The sequence below is a fragment of the Galeopterus variegatus genome, unplaced genomic scaffold (genome assembly GCF_000696425.1).
Source record: "Galeopterus variegatus unplaced genomic scaffold, G_variegatus-3.0.2 Scaffold249, whole genome shotgun sequence".
Classification (NCBI taxonomy): domain Eukaryota; kingdom Metazoa; phylum Chordata; class Mammalia; order Dermoptera; family Cynocephalidae; genus Galeopterus; species Galeopterus variegatus.
The window spans coordinates 309,084-324,837 of NW_007726360.1; the positions used below are offsets into that span (position 1 = coordinate 309,084).

Genomic DNA, 15,754 nt, shown 5'->3' on the forward strand with positions numbered 1-15,754 from the left:
ATGATACAACGAGCCTAGAAAACTCAAGCAAGGGCAGGGAGGGTGAAGGTGTGGTGGAGAGGGGATGGATAGTTTCTAAAATAATAATGATCAGTTTTGGGGTACATATGCAAATTTACATGTGTACACATTATTCTTTGTGCCATTCTAGAATCCATTCGCTTATCATCAAGCGTTGCTATAACTGATTAATGTTGAAATATTTACATTTGGGCTGATAAGGCAGCTGTTTCTTCACAGTCTTTTATTTTCAATAGGACAACCCCCCTGGTGAAAATATCAACCAACTTCTGCATATCTTAGAACTATTGGCTGTAGAGGTGATATCATCAAGCGTTGCTATAACTGATTAATGTTGAAATATTTTACATTTGGGCTGATAAGGCAGCTGTTTCTTCACAGTCTTTTATTTTCAATAGGACAGACCCCTGGTGAAAATATCAACCAACTTCTGCATATCTTAGAACTATTGGCTGTAGAGGTGATACAAAAGCTTGAAAATATTTTCCTCATTCAGAAAGGATTTTTTTAAAGTTTGCTTTCCTTGCAAGTATACATATAGCCTCAAGATATATCCATTCTAAGTTTGCAAAGCATTTTAGTAGTTTTTTGATATATAAAAGATGCATTAAAATCTTACTGTAAATTTGCTTTTTAAATTGACTGAGTTGGGGTCTATTATCTGCAAAGGTTTATTGCAGTCATAATAACTGAACATGCCAGGTTAAATGAAATGATAGTTGAAAGTTCTGGATACTGGAAATCCAAGTTTAGCTGTGAGTATGATTTGATTTTATGTGGAATGTCACATAAAGCAATGCAACTGTTTCATGGTAAATAGAGAGATACTGCAATAGACTGTTGTATCTGACTCCGGTTACACTTAGAAAATCATACTTGTGCATTATAGTTTAAGTTCCTATGAAGTCTGTCCTGGAAAATTATACTATTGTGTCATAATTTGTAGCACAAATTATGTTAGGACAGTGCTGATTCCAAGCTAATTTAGAGTTATTGGCAAATAGAGTAATTGGCAAATCTAGGTGGCACGAGACTCCCGTCCTATGCTAGACCCTGACGGGCTTGACTCAGATGCCCAGGTGTGGTGTGGCCAGCCTTCCCAGATAAGGCAAAGGAACGGGTGCTTGTTATCTGGGGAATAGCCAATGCGAGACCAAATTACTCAAGCAGTGGGTTCCTGCTTTTCCCTTCTCTGCACTTGTTGTGAAGACTTGAGAGGAGGCTTTTAGTCTTTGGCAGTATGTGCCCATTCAGTTATATATAGTGCAAAACCTTAACAGCTGAATAGCCAATGCGAGACCAAATTACTCAAGCAGTGGGTTCCTGCTTTTCCCTTTTCTGCACTTGTTGTGAAGACTTGAGAGGCGGCTTTTAGTCTTTGGCAGTATGTGCCCATTCAGTTATATATAGTGCAAAACCTTAACAGCTAGAGACTGTTTCCCTTCTGTTTGAAAAACTCAGATGATTTTATTTTGATAGGAAAATCTTGCTAGAACCAGAGGTGAGAAAGGGAGACAAAGAAGACAAAGTCAGAAGGTAAACAGGTTAGAGTTTCAAATAGGTCCAAATCTGAAACAGACCCTTGAATCTGAGGTCCAAAAGATTTTCCACTCAACAGGCTGAGTATTTGGCCACAAAACCCCAGACATTTGAACCTTTATCATCTTTGCGTGTCTATGTGAGATTTTTTCATGTGAGGTACCATCAAAAAGTTTGTGCCTTAGTATGAAGGAAAGAGATCTGTGGATACAAAGGGATGCCAGCATTACTGTCTTTGACCACTGCGTTATTCACATTGAATACAGAAAAAAATGTGTTGGACCTGGCAAGGTAGGAATTAGTAGTAAAGATATAAACACATCCCTGAGGGTGCAGGAGCCATGGAATTGTTATTTCTTGATTTTGTACTTTAATATTAAACAAACAAAACCAAAAATCCCTTCTTCCTTTTACCCAGGCTACTAACATTTTCTTTTCCTGAATGAATTCAATGGGGAGAAGCTGTTGGAATCTAGAGCAACCAAGCTTTTATTTAGGGACTTCATAAACAATTGGGATTTTTGCATAAGCTTATTGCTTAGGTGAGGGTAGCTTGACTCACTTTTGCTTGAACCAGGAGTTAGAAATCCCTTTTCTCTTCTGTTTTTCTGCTGCAGAAACTCTCCACAGTCCCATTGGGGGGGCTCCAGAAAGGGGTAAGCAAAGCCTTCAGTCACAGTGGATTATTTTCTGATAAATATGTTTTATTTTATTTTCCACAGAAAGTGTCTTTATAATGCTTATCTTTATTTTGCATCTTTTTCTTTTTCCTTTCTACTTTTCGATTGTTTGTGCCACATAAGGACAGTCTGCCTTCAGCCTCCTGGGCACACTGTCAGCTGTTCACATTTGTGTTTTAAGTGTCATTGTTTGTAACTGGATGTGGCAGTACCAGAGGGGAAAATGACTTTAGTAGGTGCTGTTTGGTGGGAGGAGCCTGGAGATAATCCATCACTGTAATAATTCCTTGGAATGTATCAATGTTCTTGTGATCTGCTCTTTCTCCCTCCTTCCCCCAAGTGTGAAGGATATCTTCTTTCTAGCTTTCAATGTTCTCCAAGCCCCTTGGTTCTGCACTTCTGCCATTTTCCTGAAATATTTTTCTCCTTACTTAGAGCTAAGTTCTCTTCTCACACAGCCAGCAGTGATCTAAGCAGTCTCTCTTTGAAGTCGTGGAAGATTTGCTCTTGGGCTGGCTGACAGTGGAACAAGGAGAGAATGTGGCCCCAAATGAACAACTTTGGTCCTGGAGGTCATGAAAGAAAAATCAAAGAAGGATTAATAATTTTAAACCAAACCACACTTAATTTTGTTAAATGTTTCATCCTCTTCCTGTGTGTACAGCAAACCAATTACAGACTCAAAGCAAATGAATTGCACATTTTACTGGAGTAATCTTTGGCAGAGGAGCTGCCAGTGACAGAGAATGCCAGGGGACATACAAAATTATCTTGCTGCTTTCTTTCTGCTTAAAAATTTATCAGCATTGATATACACTAACTAAATCAACCCAGGCATTGTTTTTCAGTTATTTCTTTATTGAGTCAGGAGCACCTTCTAGTTTTTCTGGAAGCTTGACATTTCTGTGTTGGAACTAGCCACATGAGGCTATTTAAATTAAAATTAACCAAAACTAAGTAAAACAACCCTCCAGTTTCTCAGGTGTGGTAGCCACATTTCAAGTGTACACAGCTGTGTGTACCTTGCCTGGTGGCTGGCATGTTGGATAGCTCAGGTATAGAACATCACTGTCACTGGGCAACACTGCTAGAGGTGTCAAGTAGTAAAACAGCCACAAGGTACTTGTGGTCGTGAGACGTTATCCCTCTATGAGGAATGCTCACTGTCCTTGCTTTGAGAAGAGTGAAATGCCGTCTGTCTATGATGATTTGGGGAGAATAACGTGCTTTTGAAAGGAGATTCCCATTTAATTGTGCAGTGTTGTGAGATCCTGGAAAAAGTAAAGCTAAACACAGCACTTGTGGATGTTAGTGCTGATGTGCTTCTTCTGGAATGACACATCAAAGGGAGAAGAACTTTGGAGTTGACATAGATTTTAACCCAAAGTTTAATATATTGAGTCTTACCTGTTGGACAGACCTTAATTAAAAAATTAAGGGAAATGTTAGTTGTCAGGATAAAAAGCTGAATAATGACAAGTAATTCTGTGCCAAAAGGCCCTTTGGCTGCAAAGTGAGAGTTAGGGTGTGCTAACAGAAACATGTGCACAGTCTTAACTCCTGTGGCCAGTTGTCCCGAAAGAAGTTGTGATGCCTGAGATTCCAAAGTGGTGATAAAGTTTTCTAAACCCCCCTCAGAAAGAATAATCTTTCTGATTATTTCTTTTTATTCATTTTTAAAAGAAATATTTAAAAAACAGGAGAAGAGGATTTAAAAGAATCTTATCTACTTGTCACGTAACTTCTGCACTTTCTAAGAACTAACTTTCTATAAAACTGAGAGAGACACTGTTTTATTACAGTGGCAAGTGAGGTATATGCTTTAATCTAAATTCTACATAAAATCAGTCTCTGCAAAAGTGAATGTGACCAGATAGTTTAAAATCTTATTTGCTTTTTGAGATTGACTAAAATAAGGTCTGGTTCTACATTTTGGTACTAGATTTTCTTGTTGCTCTGAATTCTCACCTTTTTACCAGTATGTAGAAATTTTCCATATTCTAATGAGTGTGTACATACATACAGACACACACAAGTCATGGAAAGCTCCAGGTACAGGGAACTGGCTAGCACACATGGTGGAAGATGGAGATCATATTGGTGAAGCTGTCTCTTGTGAGGCTGTGTGTCGGATGGATCCTCAGGCAATGCACATTTGTCAGTTACCTGAAGGCAGGAACAAAGCCTGATGGAGTGCAAGAGAGCATCCCCTTGACCTGATAGATGAGAAAACATAGGTCAGGGAAGGTGAGTGACATGTCCAAGTCCCACTGCTGATCGGTGTCAGAGGCTAAAATGGGACTCTCCTGTTCTGTCCTGTTCTAAGCCGTTCCATTCAGTCAAGCTGAATTCTGCAAAATTTTTAAAACTGTGCCATGTAGGTCAGTGGATCCCTAGCAAGTACCTCTCGGGTCAGTGCTGGGCAAAGGTGACATTTTGGAATACTATCATTGGTGTTACCTTGATACAAGAATTCAGCATTATCCTCTCTGTGGTCATTGCTGCTCTTCTGTGTGTAAATCTTTGCCAATGTGACTATTTACATAAAAAGGATGGATTGACTTCTGACTGTGGGAAATAAATCACCCCAACTTTTGACAGCAGAGTCAGAAAAAAAAAAAAGAAAAGATTAATTGGTTTTATTTAGTGGCTTATTGTTTATTGTGATAGGTTTTAAAAATAGATAACCAGAGGCTAATAAATGTTAATGGTCCCTTCACTATTAGAAAAATCAATTGTCAGTGGACATAGCATATATTAATATATTATTTTGTTTATAATCATCAATAACATTTTTAAAAATTCACCCCTGAGAGAATTATTCTTGGAGGAATCCTTAAAGGTTATGTTTACTACAAAGAATAGATTTGGCAAGAGGATATTTTCATCTACATATAATTGTAATGGCTTTGAAAGCATTATTTTATAATTGTAATAACATGCATGTGTAATTTGTCAAGATTGATAAACTCCTTACCAAGGACTCTTATATATTTCTTTGAAACTTGTTTGAGAGCAGTTAGATAGATTTCTAAATGTAAGTAATTAAAATTGTATAGTATTGAGTTATTGACCAATCCTGGACTATTAATCAAGCTAAAAAATTCTACAATCAGTGCTCAGTGTGCTGAAGCCTGGTAAAATAATAATGTTTGTGTTCAGCGAGGCAAGTAGCCACAATTAAGCACTTCACTTGACAAATGAGAGGCTACACTTTATTTTGCACTTAATTGAATTGTTGTACATGCTCAGTCACCATTGTCTCCCAGCCCTTCATTTTGGTTTCTGGTCATCAGAGCTTATGCATTTGTTAAAGGTAGAACAATTAAGTCTGCTTTTGCCATTGACTTTTTTTTTTTTTTTTTTTGTCCTTTTTGAGACTGGCCGCACCGTGCTCAGCCAGTGAGTACAGCGGCCATCCCTATATAGGATCCGAACCTGCGGTGGGAGCGCTGCTGCACTCTCAGCGCCGCACTCTCCCAAGTGTGCCATGGGCTTGGCCCTGCCATTGACTTTTTAAGTGCAGCCAGAAACATCTGGGCCACAAACTGGGGCTTAGTGAGTGCTGTTAGCATCCCTCACAACAGATTATTAATTTTCTGAACAAAAATTTTGATAAACAAATTAGAGCCCTGTCAAGGAATGACATGAAATAGCTTCAGATAGGGAAAACTCCCCAGGTTTTATATCACTCACTAGATTCTGCTTAAGTAAGTAGAAGAACTTCTGTAGAGAAGACAGAATTTTAATCTATTTTATGAAAACCAAAAATTGATTTACTTCTCATGAGCTGGAAAGAATGTGCTCTGATAATCTTGCTAATTATCAGGTATTTGTCACAACTTCCTTCCATTTGCTTTTGCATCACAGTCATCCTTCTGCAAGCATAGTGACATCCTGTCATTTCTGGGCAGCTAGAAATCATTTCTTGCTACTAGATTAAACTGAGGATCTGAGGTTCAAGAAAAAAGAGCCAGTGGATAAATATTTGTGGAGTGGGGTGGGAGTAGGTAGAAATTAGAATTTCTTTTCTTTTACAAAGAGAAATCTGGGTGCACATCTGTGCTCATGTGTGCAATACCAGAGGTACAGGTTAGGTACAGGTTAGGTACAGAACCTAACACACTTTAGTGTTTATTATGACACACATGTAACTAGCCAACTTGCCTGCATGTTTACCTGGTACTTGGAGTAAGGTCCAAACACCCTAGAATGACCTTGGCATTAGCGACTTATGTCCTGTGAGGACAGTTTATCCTCAGTTTTCTGAATTGACGGAGATAATAACAATTGCTTTCCCTGTCCCAGAGGATCATTGTGAAGATAAAACTAGGTAACTGATTTTAGAGCACTTTGAAAAGTTAAAAGTGCTGTGGAAACATAAGAGACAATTATATATTTTCTCTTGTAACATTCTGCTTAATCAAGTCTGTACTTTCAATGTTCACAAAAGTACACTAACTAATGTTTGCCTGGGGGTAGATTAAAAAAAAACAACAGGAAAATAAGGGTTCTTGAAATGGTATGATTAATACTCAAAAGGAATATTCATTTGGGAATTGATGTATCTCAGCAGCAATGTGAGTTTTGTTGCTATGGCAACAAGTAACATAGTGGGAACCCAGCGGCCAAAGCTCTATGCTCTTGGTCTGTCTTAAAAATTGAGAAAATGTCACCGAAAAGTTTTGGCCTCTTGCCTCATGATCCTGACTTCCACTGACCAACATAGAAGATAATGACCAGGCAGTCTCTCTATTTGTTTCAGACCCTACCAATGCGGTCACTGCTCCCAGTCCTTTTCCCAGCCTTCAGAACTGAGGAACCACGTGGTCACTCACTCCAGTGACCGGCCTTTCAAGTGTGGCTACTGTGGTCGTGCCTTTGCCGGGGCCACCACCCTCAACAACCACATCCGAACCCACACTGGAGAAAAGCCGTTCAAGTAAGTAGTGGTCAGCCCTCCACCCTTTCTTTTTCCTTGCCTTTCCTGAGAGCTGGCAGATGCGTTGGCACAGCGCTGCCTGGCTCAGCCAGCTGGTGTGCGGAAGGCTACTTGGAAGGTCAATATCCAGTCTGCAAAAGGATCTCCTTGTTTGGTGGCTGACATTTGGAAAATGAAGTAAGGAAATCTACACACTGGTCCTGGCTCAAGTTTCACAGCCTTGGACATGAGATGATCTTTCTGGGTCTGTTTTCTCATCAGTAAAATAAGGAGGTAGGAGTAAGTAATTTTAATATTCTTTCTCCAGTTCCTGAGGACCTATGCTTTTAGAATTTTATCTAGTAGCCACACAGAACTCTTATAGCCATCAGCAAGTCCCATGACCACTTGTAATGATGAATGTGCTAATAATACTGATTTGATCATCACATATTGTACACAAATAATGATAGTCAACACTGTACCCCCAAAATGTATATAATCAATTACGCTTCAGTAAAAACAAACAAAAAGAAAGGTGGCCACAAGTTTAGAACATCTGAATGAATAATCCTCCACTGGGGAACTTGAACCCTTCAGGATTCTAGTGAACTATTTCTTCTTCTTTCCCATGTGTTAAAGAGTTTGAATCTATTATAGCAGCCACTTTTTCTATTATTGCAACTTTTCAGTGTATACTTTGAACCTCAGAATTACCATGTTGTTGAAAAAAGAAAAACAAACACAGGCACATCGACTTTTTGAGGATTCATGGGCTGTGGAAAGAGGTGGAGCTGAATTCTGAGGGCTTTGGTGAGGTAAGGGCATCTAAGTGAGGAGTGTGTTCCTAGATACAGCACAGTCATGAAAACAGCGGACATCTGAATTATGTAAGATGGCCTGTTCATCTATTCATTCATTCACCCATTCAATCATGTATGTGTTCATTCATTTGGCAAATATTTATTGAGCACCTACCTTTGTACTAAGCACCCTGCTAGGCACAAGTGATACAAAGGTGAATGAGACTCAGAATCCCGCCCCCCCACTCTGCCCTGTCTTTGAAGACCTCATAGGTTAAGGGGAAGTCCAATTAATAAACAAGTATTACAACCTAGGGTGACAAGTACAACAATAGTTCATGTATGTACAATGTTTCAGAGTAGCACAGAAGTGAAGTAATCGATGCTATCTGAGGGGGATGATGTTTAAGATGTGTTTTGAAGGATGAGTAGGAGTTTGCCAGACATACAAGGGGAAAGAGGTAGTCTGGTAGCTCAAGCAGCATGTGGAAAGGTTTGGGAGTGTGAACCAGCACGCCTGACTGGTCGGTGGTCTTAGAGCAGTTTTTACTGTCCCTGTGATGATCCTCTTTTCCGCTCAACCCTCTTACATCTCTCTTTAATCATTTGCCGTACTGGCTGTCCCTGTTTGCAGAAGAAAAATTAAAAGGGCATAGAAATACAGCCTCCTTTATCTTCTGTAGGATAAGATCAAGCAAGAGAGGACATGATTCAGGCAGTAGGAGACTAATCCCCTTGCTTAGCCTCAGCGGAGAAGTCTTCCCAGAGTCTCATTATCCATGGTTTTCCTTTCCTGTCGTGCTCAGCCTGAGGCCAGGCTCAGCTCCGGGTAGCAGAGTCCTGCAAGTCTGAATCCCGCCTGCTCCAGGGTCTGCCAGCCAAAGGAGGAGCTTGTAAAAGGTCATCTTTACTTGCCTGCCCAAGAACTAGTTGCCTATTCATCATTCTTAACTATTCTCCATTATGGTTTAACTTATGATATTAATAATAAAAACAGTGATAATTTTTTTCTGTGTACATAGGCTCAGCTGGTCTGCTGCATAAGGGCATAGGCTGAGGGGGCAGGAAGGGGTCTAAAATAGAGCCTGCACTGTGCCACCAGAGCTATGCTCCCTTGGGCAAAGAGGGCACCTTTTTCTAATCCACCCTAAGGGGACAGATGGGTAACCACAGTCTTAGGAGTTCCCTAGCACTGGCATTTGTGTCCTGAGTGGTGGACTTTGTTGTTGCCCTCAGGTCTGACCCCCAGGAGGTTCAAGATTCTGGCTTTACCACTACTCTGGATGTGGAAGGTGACAGTGGCACATTTCCCATGCCTCTGAGCAAGAGAGCTTTTTAAAACAGTCGTAGGAGGACTGAGGATCCTTCTGGCCTCCTATATTGGAGAGGACAGCCAGACGGATACAGTGCCAGGAATCAGATTGATTTTTATCTTGTTGCTGTGTAAATAGATTTCAGTAATTAATTGAAGAGGTTTCAGGGTCAAAATGGGAAATAGATTTCTATTAATGTTAAGGTGTTACTTATGTGTAACCTCGTTGACTCCACTCAATTTTTTTCTTTAACATCCTGTTTTTGTCATGTTTCCAATAGAGTTGCCGTTTTAACTTAATTTTAATTCATCAGGTTAATATGTGAAGGGCTTTAGTGATTGCATTTTTTCTTTTCCAAAAGTATTTTTCTGTGACTATACCTAATTTCATCAGGGGAAAAAAAAAATTAGGAATCAACTGGGGTTGTTGTATTAGATTCTACGTGTATGTTATAGTTCCTTCTGCTCCTACTCTTATCAAGAGAGCCACATGCTGTAATTTTTTTTTTTTAATTTATCAAGTATATACTCCCAGGGGAGAGCTGAGTGTATGCTTCTTTTGAAAGTGCGAGATTTAAATGTCTTCTAGGAAATGGAAAGATAAATCCTTTAGTGTATACAGCCAGGTCTTTCAGGATTGAACTATCCCAAGGGAGTTTTGGAGATCTTCCAACCATAGCTCATAGATACTCATCCCAGGGACGTTTGTAAATATTATGAAGATATCCTTTTACAAGCTTATAAAACAAACATTAAAAAAAGCTTTTGTTGTAGATTAGTCAATAAAATGGGTTTCTCCACAACAGTTCATTTTATTACTTCAACTAATGGGTATTGGCTTAAACAATGTTGCAAAGAAGAATAAGAATCTTGTAAAGATGAACAACTCTAAACTGTACACCTTGGGCACCTTCCAAATAGATGCCCCAAATTGTCCCACCCACCAAGGCTCAGGAGGCCTTCACAGAATTCTCAGGGTGAGCTGCCATTGAGCCTGCCATGTCAGAGGAAAGCCCTTTCCAACTTCTAAAATCTGCTGAAAAGTGGGTTCTGAAGGCAGATCGAGATTATTGCCATCCAAAGAGGGCTGGAGAAGATTTGGCATTGAGAGGCCAGAGTTTCAATCCCGGCTTTGGCTAACGATCTAGTTGGCTGAAATCCCACTGAAAGGATCCATCCCCCAAGTTCTAGGCAGATGATGGGCCTGTCAGCAGCTAACCTAGGCTGTAGACTTAGAATTTCTGAGATAAAGGAGCAAATAGGAGAAATAAAAACCAAAGGATTACATTGAAGGTCTCGGCTTTCAGTTTGTTCTTTGAGGCTAGAAGTCATGAAGAACAAGGAGCAAAAGCAAGACATGATTTCATTTAACAGCAATGGTTAAGCACTTTATTGCAAAAAGGAAGGGAGGGAAGGAGGAAAGGGGGGAAGTTGGCAGTCTAAAAATTATTCTTTGCAAGGAGGACTCCTCTGAAGATTTCAGGTGGGCTGCTCTGCTCTGCTCTGCCTGGGAGGAGGATATGTGTTGAGCAGCGTGATGCCTGGCTTCTGAGCCTGAGAAGCTGCCGGAGCAAGCCGGTACTTTCCTTAGGAGGAGTTCTTCATCTTTGTTAGAAGCAGGGGGAAATATTCATCACTATGGGGTTGCCTCAAGAAAAGGCAGTTTGGATCAGTAGGAAAAAAAATCAAAGGAAATTCCAAAGGCTGTCTAATATTTGAATAAGATCTAGGCAAAATCAAAACAAATCCAAAGAGCAAATCGGTAAACATGCATTGAGCACGCCACAGGTATAAAGCCCTGTGCAATTTGGCCCAACTCAAGAAGTATTTTGGGACATGTCTTAGAGGTACAGAAAGCTTCTTGCAGGTTTTTTTGTGTAACAGAATTTTACATCATTTTGTTAAGCTCCATGCACATATGACCCAATCAACCATCACAGTAAGTAAAGAATGATCTTCAAATCTGACTAAGACTCTCATACCAGGAGAAAGTTGGGAACTTCCTCTTTTGCTGAAATATTTGGAAGACTTTCCACTTCACTGTTCTGCGATATTCCCTTCAAGGCTGTGACATTGGCACCTGTACTAAGGGAAGGCACAATGAAGAAGACCCCGTGTGCAAGAGTGTGTCTTTCCTTCTGGCTCATTGCTTCCGTCTTTCTTTCCTTCTTACTCTGGTTTGCTGCTTGAAGCCCAGGCTTAGAGGTGCCCATGCCCAGTCATCGTCTGCAGTTGTAATTCAGTTTAATTAACTGCCGACCCAGCTGGTGTCTGGCTCAGACTTCCCAGAATCTAGGTACTTTAATCGGGTTGGTCTTTCTGATGAGTTTCATTAAACAATGAAAATATATTTTGGAGGAGAATTCTCTAAAATTTAAGGTGATAATGGGCTGGCTGGTTAGCTCAGTTAATTTCATCAGGGGAAAAAAAAAATTAGGAATCAACTGGGGTTGTTGTATTAGATTCTACGTGTATGTTATAGTTCCTTCTGCTCCTACTCTTATCAAGAGAGCCACATGCTGTAATTTTGTTTTTTTTTTTAATTTATCAAGTATATACTCCCAGGGGAGAGCTGAGTGTATGCTTCTTTTGAAAGTGCGAGATTTAAATGTCTTCTAGGAAATGGAAAGATAAATCCTTTAGTGTATACAGCCAGGTCTTTCAGGATTGAACTATCCCAAGGGAGTTTTGGAGATCTTCCAACCATAGCTCATAGATACTCATCCCAGGGACGTTTGTAAATATTATGAAGATATCCTTTTACAAGCTTATAAAACAAATTGAAAGTGTGTCATGCAGTGAAAGGTAGTATATTTGACACACTAATCCAGTAACTAATCAGTTTTCTAATAAACAATCAGCAGTTCGCTAACATGCCATCAGCACTCCAGGCTCTGGAGAGGGGATGAGCTGCCCATGGACATTAATGAATACACCAAAAATCATTAGGTGATCAATACTTCTGAGTTATTTTCATTGAGTTGATAGGTCTGATACATTAAAGCTGACATTATACATTTGTCAAGATCACAGTGCAGTTTTTAACAGTGGAACAGGCTGCTAAAAATATTCCCCGAAAGACAATCAAAGAAACACAACTTTTTCACCCTGACACACTCAGCTGGTGTAGGAGCCCTGAAAAATTCAACCATGTAGTCAAGCTCCAGCCTCCCAACAACCAAGAAAGACAATCAAAGAAACACAACTTTTTCACCCTGACACACTCTGCTGGTGTAGGAGCCCTGAAAAATTCAACCATGTAGTCAAGCTCCAGCCTCCCAACAACCAAAAACATGCAAGGATCCCCAAAGTGGATGGGTGTGTTCTATTTTTATAGGTAATTACTTCTGTGACAGGGCACTTCCTATAATTTACTAAAGAGGAGAAAGAGAGGAATGCCCTCCAGATAATGGGGTGTGAGGCTTCCTTGTCTGCGATAGGGCAGTGAGGACTTTCTCATGGTGGCTTTGCTGCAGCCCCAATAGTGCCAGACCTGAGTACCAGAGGTTGCATTATTTAAAAGAGGGACAATTGTCTGCAGCACCTCCTGAATATCTTTTCCTTCAAAGGTTTGAAGAGAGGACATTAAGGGGAGGGCTGTGGTGGCCACTGCATCCTAGCAGGTGCTGGGCCAGATGAGTGAGTTGGTGACGGGGAGGTCACTCTCTGTGCCCAGCTTGCTGTCACAGTTTGTGTGTGTGTGTGTATACGCCCAATCACACACAATCAGCCAGAACAACCACCACCGCAGATAAACGTGAGTCTCCCCCCCCACCGCCACTAGATTTTGTGTGTTTTATTTTTTGTATATTGGGTAGCCTCAGGCTAGGAAGTGAGGGTTCTCATGGGATATATGGATATGGGAGATAGAGACTGGCCCAGGGACTATAGATTACAGTCATTCATTCTTTTTCTTTTTTAAATTAAGGAGAGGAGATATTTTTGAAATGTAAAACCAGTTTTCTCCTTATCAGACATGCTGGCCCTTAATTATGGCCCATATGTACACTATTCTCACTGTACTTTCTAGAGAGGTGAACCTCTTGAACCACACAAATATCCACTGAGTTCCAGTTTTTCTGAGCTCCGCACCCCACTGCAAACCCTAGTTTTGTAAATTGTTTTAGCCCTAAGTTTTGTTGGGCTGTGACATTGTAACTAGCTTTTGCAAAAGGCAGCCACCCCGGCCCACCACCCATAGTCATGGCAAACTAATGTATTGTTTCCTCTAGTTTCCACATTCCAGAATGACTGCTCTTTGGTTGCTATGCTGAGGGGAGTAGGATTCCCTATTTTAAATTAGCAGCAGGTGAAATTCTATTTGTCATCAATTTCTCTTTGGGGTTACAGAGCAGAAAACTGCAGACAAGCTGCTTCTTTGATGGCTCACTCCTAAAAATCTCTTTTTGTTCTTTATCTATTTGAACTGACAGTGATCAGAGCTGCGGCAGGACAGGGCTCTCTGGAGAAATCACCTTCCCCCTGCCTATTGACAGATCCCTCTGTTCTGCATCAGACGGGCTTTGTCCCATCACAGGCATCCAGGCCTTGGAAGGAGCCACCAATTAAACCTCTTGAGCCGGTAAAATCTGAAGCCACTTTGGAGTGTCTGTTCTGATTAGGCAGGATGAGAGGAAGCCCATCACCCTGCGGGCCCCACTCCCTGGTCTCAATTTTCTCTCTTGCCTCCACCAGGTGCGAGAGGTGTGAGCGGAGTTTCACGCAGGCCACCCAGCTGAGCCGACACCAGCGGATGCCCAATGAGTGCAAGCCAATAACCGAGAGCCCAGAATCAATCGAAGTGGATTAACTGATTGACTGGTTGGAATTAAACTGCAAGGAAAGTCATGATTAAATGTCACGGACACTTAAGCAAAACCAAAGATTTCCTCGGAGCAACTTTCAATCAGTCCCAGAAAACCAAAAGCAGTGATAAAATAAGTAAGATGTTAAGAGATATTGATCCTGGCATGGAAGTCAGACCAGGAAAGAGATTATTTATTTATGACTAGGGATGAGACTTATTTCAGTGGACAACTAACCTGGGATGGCTAACATTTCCAGTCCCAACATGTATTTGCTTTGTTTCTAAAAAGCTTTTTAAAAACTGTTATTTAATACCAAAGGGAGGAATCGTATGGGTTCTTCTGCCCACAGTCGTGACTAAGAATGCACAGGAACTTGGTTCTCGTTGCACCTTTTTTTAGTAGCATGCTTCAAGGGGACCCTTTGTACAGCCTTTCTTCCTGCTGTCTCAGTTTGGCCTGGCCTGATGCCAGCTGCCCCAGCGGGAGCCGTGGAAGCAGAAGCAAGAGCCTTGGCCACGTCGTGCTGTCTTCACCCAGAGGTGGTGTCCTGTGTCCCTGTTTTCCACGCTCATTCATGCACTTCTCATGCGGCGCCTTCCACGTAGCAGCCTGGTCTTGGTGCAGGACAGCCTGGAGTAGGAAGAAGATGGTTCCAATTTGAAAAGGCAAAGGAAAAAGTGGGGAACTTATTCTGTTCTGTTGGATTTCAAAAACATTTAAGATGTACGGAGCTTCATAATACAGTATATCGTTCCGAAGCAGCTAGTTGAGAAAATTTTGTTTTCAATAACATTTTAGCTTTAAAAAAATGGAAATGAAAATAAAGTTCTTTGGTCTGAGGCTGAACGTGAGGTATTAGGCTTCAAGTAATTTTTTGTTGTTTCTGTGAAAGTGTTGAATATGTGATCAAAATAGTACCAAACCCCATTGTCAAGATCCTTTTAGCAGTTTCATCTTCCTTCCTCATACAGGTGAAGCCTGGGAGGCCCCTTCCCCACTCCTGAGTGTGGAGGAGCACTTCTGCAAAAATAGGTGAAAATACTGCAGACAAGGAAACATTGGGAGGAGAGCCAAGGTGAGGGTGGTGGTTAGAACAGATTGCCCAGGAGCAGCTAATTTTATCAAAAGGAATTACCTTTTCTTCTCTGGAAGCTGATTAATTGAAAAAGAAAGAATTATGTACACAGTTTCACTCTGATGGAGGGCTTGGAAAGTGAGTTTAACTCAGTCTTTTGGTAGTTCAACAATGGTGTTCCTCAAAATTGGGTCGCATTCCACGAAATGAGCTAGTGTCAGTAAGAAATGATGGCTTCTGTGGCTCTTGGTCCATTAGCTCCCAGAAGCATCTCAGAGACTCAGTCTGCCTAGATGGCCAGTTTAGGTAAAACTCAACCGTTTTACCAAGAGTGTTTAATAATAGCAATTTCTGTTCATAGATTTTTTGGTCACCCGATAGTAGAACACAGCCTTTTAAGGAATTTCTTATCTTTGAGCCTTTACATTGTCTTCCCTCATCAAAAATATGAGACAAAACTGAATTCACTGCTGAAAGGGAAGGATTCTTTGTGTTTCAGTTTAATCTACCATTATGTATTCGGTTCTCAGAAAAATCTTCCTTCCCTTTTAATTTTGCTTCTCTGTCTCTTAGTACCCAACTGACACATTTAAAA

General features: G+C 40.8%; 1 protein-coding gene across 1 annotated transcript in view; it reads left to right on the top strand.

Moving 5' to 3' along the window:
- PRDM6 (PR domain containing 6) overlaps positions 1 to 14,935 on the top strand; it is a 100,197-nt gene extending 85,262 nt beyond the window's left edge. The window contains exons 7-8 of the mRNA XM_008566518.1: positions 7,006 to 7,182; positions 13,972 to 14,935. Coding sequence (XP_008564740.1) covers positions 7,006 to 7,182; positions 13,972 to 14,086 — 292 coding nt within the window. The 3' untranslated portion in view covers positions 14,087 to 14,935. The remainder of the gene's footprint in view (positions 1 to 7,005; positions 7,183 to 13,971) is intronic.
- The last annotated feature ends 819 nt before the right edge of the window (positions 14,936 to 15,754 follow it).